General features: G+C 41.2%; 1 protein-coding gene across 2 annotated transcripts in view; it reads right to left on the bottom strand.

Moving 5' to 3' along the window:
• Window positions 1–1,119: 1,119 nt before the first annotated feature.
• Window positions 1,120–6,653, bottom strand: part of amacr (alpha-methylacyl-CoA racemase) — a 49,903-nt gene continuing 44,369 nt past the window's right edge. For both annotated transcript variants that reach the window (XM_038970509.1, XM_038970510.1), the window contains exons 5-6: window positions 3,652–3,838; window positions 1,120–2,399 (exon numbers count right to left, since the gene is read on the bottom strand). In XM_038970509.1, coding sequence (XP_038826437.1) covers window positions 1,990–2,399; window positions 3,652–3,838 — 597 coding nt within the window. In that variant the 3' untranslated portion in view covers window positions 1,120–1,989. The remainder of the gene's footprint in view (window positions 2,400–3,651; window positions 3,839–6,653) is intronic.

Genomic DNA, 6,653 nt, shown 5'->3' with positions numbered 1-6,653 from the left:
AGAGGCTGCGGAGATTGGAGGAGAGATGGGGTGTGGCTGTTGGTTTGATTTAGATGAATGAAGTTTCAACTTTCAGTTTTTTTTTTTTAAAGCACGTGACTAAGATTATGGCTTTTTAACCCCATCTCACAACACTACATTCCTTTACATCAAAATTATTCCTGGAATAATTTGGTGTTCCATGAAATTATCACTTAATGATGCATTACCAGAAATTCAGTAGTCCTAACAGAGAGAATTGGATGACAGGAGAATGACGAGAGATTCATTTACAACTCTGCTAAAGCATGTTACATTGCATGCGTATCTGAATCCTTGCTTTCCTGTTTTTATGCAGTTTTCTCACAAGGGCTCTTTTGTAGTCTGCTCGTGTGCACATCAGGTTGATCAAGTGATGTAGCATGTGATCCCCGAGGAGAAAAGGAGTTGTAACCCTTTGATGGAAGAGTGGAGGGGGATGGAGGAGGATGGCCAGCCAATGTATTTACAGTAAACAATTCCTGGAAGAGAAGCCTGGATGCATTACACTGGATGCCCAAAGACAAGGATGTACCCTCGGCAGTTAAGTTATTTCCTCTATGTATTACAATTCTAAAACGTTGTTAGTATTTGTCATGAGACACTAGCTAGTTGCCCTGCCTCAGTCATGTGAGACATTGAGGCAATTCCCAGGGGTTCTCATGGGAACCAAGCCCGCCGCCCACGTCAGAGGAACCTAGGGAGGCGTCAGACAGATTTAAAGGCCACATTCTCACCAGACCCAGAGTCCTAGGGTCACTAACATAGACACGTTGGTATTTTTAACTCTGGAACACAATGAGTGAGGGCTAGGTACGATCGCGTGTTTGACTACTTTGAGTGGAGGAAGTGAACATTCTTATCAATGTGGTCCATCACGATTAGATTAATTATGCTAGAAAAGTGAAGGGGTCTGAATACTTTCTGAATGTACTGTGTGTGTCTATATGCCTGTAGTAAATTACATTCCTGATTTAACGCGCTGTATCTATAGCTTTGGGTGATACTTAAATTATCAAATATAATTCTAGGTTTCTGAACATCATGCATTAAATTGATCTAAAAGCTGTACTACAAAATAAAATAAAAAAGAAACATGACTTTAATTGAAGCATTTTAATTCAAATTGTCAAGAAATATTATTAATGGGGTGCCCATTCAGCTTTGAAAACATTCAAGATAAAATACAGGCACTTCCGTCAATAGCTGAGAATAATTTCTCACCATATTTATAGAATTACAAAGACTATTCAGAGAGGCACATTATGACATGTTAATGTATTCGGTACTGGTACTCCTTGAATATAGCCTCGTTGTTTTTATTGTGTTACTATTTCTTTAGTTAGAAAATATTTGTCTTACTTTTTAACTTTGCATTGTTGGGAATGGGATCGTAAGTAAGCATTTCATTGTAAAGTCTACACCTGCTGTGACCAACAACATTTTATTTGATCATGTAAAATCATCACAAACCTTGGATACAGGTAATAACTGACATGAAAGAGTACTTACAGTCAAGGGTCATCATTCTCTCCGCCTCCTCCTGCTCTACCTTACTCTAGAAATGACTGACATATTGTCATTGCTACCTAGCTATTAACATAATTACAATTAAGTGCTTACAGTCCAAACACTTACAAAGGCAACAGGGCTTGCAGTAGGTGGAAGATGTTCTATTGAAGCAATTATTGCATATTAGAAGGAAGCCATTACTACAAACACCTGTAAGTTACATATAATAATAACAATTATATGAATTAATTGCATTTGCAGTGTGATTTATCCAAGGGCTCCAAGTACTTGAATAGCTCATCCACCAGCAATGCATGGCACACCATGTATCAAAGACGGTTGTCCAACTTTTAAACACTAAAGTGTACATTGGAGAGCCGGGGTGTTTTTCTTAAAGAAGGACAAAGGGATGGAGGGAAGAGGAGAGAGGCAGGAGGCAGTAGAAGAAGAAAGGCCTGGCTACAACCGTGCTTTGGCTACGTTACACTCAATAATACCAGCTGAGAGCAACTGGTCTACCTCTGCTAGTTTGAAGCCAAACTCCTCTAGAACGAGGCGTGTGTGTTCCCCTATAAGGGGGTCCTGGGCCAGGCAGGGGTCAGCAGGGGTACGGGACAGGACAGGTGCGGGGCTCGGAGTCACCTCCCCATGGGCGTCCCTGTGGAAGGAGGCCCTCTCCTGGTTATGGGGGTGGGAGATCACTTCGTCCAGAGAGAGAACGGGAGTCACACAGGCGTCCTTTCCGTCGAACACGCGACCCCACTCCTCCTGTGTCTTAGTCGCAAACTGCTTAGTGAAGATCTGCCTCACCACTGGCCAATCAGAGAAGCTCATCTGGGGAGGAAGGTTGGCAGCATCTAATCCCAGGCCTAGAAAAGGTGATATGCAAATTATGAGATATGAGTAACACATAGATATGGATGCAGTAGAGGAAATAGGTTCCCACTAGATGTGGCAAAGTCAAAAAGTTAGCTACATCGTAAAACATTATTTATTTCTTTAAAGGTTAGGGTTAGACAGTTTAGCTGTGTGGTTAAGGTTAGGTTTATGACTTTGCCACTTGCCCAGATAGTGACGACAGGAAAGAGAAGTAATCTCTATTCAAACTAATTCCATATGTAATGAACAAGCACCCATCAATGTTTAACATTAGAGAAAGATTAAATCATTGATATTCCTTTTATCTGGCTCAAAAATAATGGAATGTCAATTCAAGCTGTGTGAGAATGACGCATTTCATTATTTTAGAGAAATCTTTAAACAAACACAAATGAGTTAATCAAGAGGTGTCCTGTGGGTATTTACAGTGTCTTCAGAAAGTATTCATACCCGTTGACTTATTCCACATTTTCTTGTGTTACAGCCTGAATTTAAATATGTTTTTTCCCTCACCTATCTACACACAATACCCCGTAATGACAACATGTTTCTCGACATCTCATCACACCCGATTCAATACTTTGTAGAAGCACCTTTGACAGTGATTACTCTAAGAGCTTTCCACACCTGGATTGTGAAACATTTGCCCATTATTCTTTAAGAAAATTCTTCAAGCTCTGTCAAACTGGTTGTTGATACTTGCTACACAACCATTTTCAGTTCTTGCTATAGATTTTCAAGCAGATTTAAGTCAAAACTGTAACTTGGCCACTCAGGAACATTCACCATCTTCTTGGTAAGCAACTCCAGTGCAGATTAGGCCTTGTGTTAAAATGTTTAATCTCTATTTAATTGATTTTAAATGAAGGCTGTAACAACAACACCCAACAAGTAAAGGGTGTGAATACTTTCTGAAGGCACTGTATCTGTCCAGTTTTTAAAATGGATTTTCACAGCTGCAAGACGGTTACATAAAAAAGAATGGCGTGAGTGTTGTTTGCACTATCTTGCTGTGCATGATGTGTTCATGTGTGTGTGTGTAATATGCATTATACATGACAGACTGTTAGATGTGCTCAGTATGCCAGGGGAGGGAAGGAGGGATAATCTGCAGAGAGATGCGGATCAGCCTGCCTGGACACAGTTGGGAGAAGCGGTGGAGGAGCAGGAGAAAGACAAGCAAGAGAGAGAAGCAGGAGAGAAAGGAAATAAGACAATCAGAGAAAGTTGAGCAAAACTGACCATGGATGAGTTGGTTATAGAACTGTGTCTCAATAGCCCCGACAGCCATGTATTTCCCATCAGAGGTCTGGTATGTGTCATAGAATGGAGCTCCACTGTCCAGCATGTTCTCCCCACGCGAGTTGTTCCACATGCCAATACTACGAGATTTCCACACAAACGAGCCAACATAGGCAGCTCCTTCTACCTGGAAATAAGAGGGAAGTGTAGGGTGAATATACTGTTTGACGATTGGCATACAAACTGCAAACAAAGTTGCACTGATTCCAACATCATCCATGGCCTACATTTCCCTAAAAATGTTTAAATCAAAGCTTCAGGGAAAATCTTTAGACCTGCCAATCAATGGATTAAAAGGAGACGTTTACCCAAAACCTAAAAACGCTCAAGTGATTCCACACATTTTTTCTACACTGTACAAAAATATAAAAACGCAACATGTAAAGTGTTGGCCCCATGTTTCATGAGCTGAAATAAAAGATCCCAGACATTTTCCATACGCACAAAAATCTATTTCTCTCAAATTCTTAGCACAAATTTGTTAACATCTGTAAGTGAGCATTTCTTCTTTGCCAAGATAATCCATCCACCTGACAGGTGTGGCATATCAAGAAGCTGATTAAACAGCATGATCATTACACAGGTGCAACTTGTGCTGGGGACAATTGAAGGCCACTCTAAAATGTGCAGTTCTGCCACACAACACAATGCCAAAGACGTCTCTAGATTTGAGGGAGTGTGCAAATGGCGTGCTGACTGCAGAACCGTTGACAGAAAATGTAATGTTAATTGCTATACCATTAGTCATCTCCTACGTCGTTTGAGAGAATTTGGCAGTATGTCCAACCGGCCTCAACTGCAAACCACGTGTAACCAAGCACTTACAAATCCTGCTTTTTCACCCAATGTACCGGGGAGATGGCAGACAGTGTGTCTAGTGTCGTGTGGGCGAGCGGTTTGCTGATGTCAACGTTGTGAACAGAGTGTTCCATGGTGGTGTTGGGGTTATGGACAATGAACACAATTGCACTTTAACGAAGGCAATTTGAATGCACAGAGATACCGTGACGAGATCCTGAGGCCCATTGTCATGACATTCATCCACCGCCATCACCTCATGTTTGTACACAATTCCTGGAAGCTGAAAATGTCCCAGTTCTTCCATGGACTGCATACTTACCAGACGTGTCACCCATTGAGCATGTTTGGGTGCTCTGGATTGACGTACACAACAGCGTTTTCCAGTATCCGGCAATATCCAGAAACTTCGCACAGCCATTGAAGCGGAGTGGGACAACATTCCACAGGCCACAATCAACAGCCTGATCAACTCTATGCGAAGGAGATGTGTTGCGCTGCATGAGGCAAATGGTGATCACACCAGATACTGACTGGTTTTCTGATCCATGCCCCTACCTTTTTTACCAACAGATACATATCTGCATTGCCAGTCATGTAAAATCCATAGATTAGGGCCTAATGAATTAATTTCAATTGACTGATTTCCATACATTAACTGTACCTCAGTAAAATCTTTTGTTTGTTGCATGTTGCATTTATATTTTGTTCAGTGGAGTTTGACCTCTCCCTCCCTGTAGTGCTGTACTGAAACAGCAGCAAAAATGGATGCAGGCCTCACTCTGCTCTGTTGCCTGGGAATTCATTATTTGAAAAGTGTGGACAAATTCATTGTCAAACTCAAAAGTACTACCAGTTGAGACAGGAAAAGTGTACTTTCCCACCAAAAACATCTGTGTTTATCTTATATATCATTATTTTATGTAGCCGACTGCCACAGAAGCAGAGATGGGTAACAACTGCGCATGTTCACCCTCGTGGGGAAGTCCCTGCTATGTAGAAGCCAGGGACTTCGCTAGGCCTATTTTAGGCCCCCTAAAATATTCATTAGCCCCCCTCTGAATAAATCAATCAATATATTTTCTCTTTGATTTCTTTTTTCTTTCTTCCGTCAACCATTCCATCGCATCTTAAACGTCTAGGCACTAGGACCTGGGGGGGGGGGGGGGGGGGGGGGGTTGCTGCATGCACTAGTGACAGTTAGGTCTACTTGTAGCTAACATTTTGCTTAACGTTAGATAACAGTCTCAAGCCACAGCAGTAGCTAACAGTAAACTGACAGGAAAAGGCTCTGACAGGACGGATTCATGCAGATAGGCTACGATGTGAACTTGTGGTTAGTTAGAACAGAGAGAGTATTCACTACAATAGACTTCGTTCATAATCAAAGCTTGTTTAACCATTACATTTTTATTTGAGGCTGCAAGTTACAGTGTTACAGACGTTGCGAGCTAGCTAAAGGTAACGTTAACGGTGTCTTTTAAATTCGACATAAGTTATGTGGCGATGATATCTAGTTAACGTTGTATTTAATGTAGTTTTGCTATCTGTGCCAGGCTATAAATGAGACAGATGACGTAACATCATGCACATATCTTTTCATATACTCAACTGCTTTCATTCAGTAGGCCACTGCAAAACAATTATCAGTAGGTCATGTGTAGAAAAGGTGACATAGTGTTGATCACAATGTCATTGTATTATCCTCAATTTCTCAACTGTAGGCTAGCTAACGACTAACGTTAGATGGATATACAGAAATTCTTCAAGCGAGGCAGTGCCAGCAGCTCTGTCGAAGGCCAATCCGGTGAGAACTGAAGATTTTCCCAGTTCAAACAAACAAATTAAAACTTAAACTGATTAATAACCTATTACGCCTTGAGTTATTGTAAATGAGTTTAATAACAATACATGTCAAAACACAGCAGACAAGAATGAGGGAACAAAGCTGGAGGCTGACAGGGCTGAGGGAGCATGTCTGATGAAGGTTAGTGATAAAAAAGCGGGTAGATGTTTAAGCTTTCAGTTAAATTTGTACAGCATGTCTTACTTTTGTTAGGCATAAATAAATGATGTTCATGATATCTTAAAGGGTCATGCAGAAAGAGAGGCTTCTGTGCAAGGCAGAGATCAACATTCGAGCT

Source organism: Salvelinus namaycush, chromosome 31 (assembly GCF_016432855.1).
Source record: "Salvelinus namaycush isolate Seneca chromosome 31, SaNama_1.0, whole genome shotgun sequence".
Taxonomy (NCBI): Eukaryota; Metazoa; Chordata; class Actinopteri; order Salmoniformes; family Salmonidae; genus Salvelinus; species Salvelinus namaycush.
Note: the sequence above shows the minus strand (reverse complement) of the source record. Positions and strands in the feature narration are given on the sequence as shown.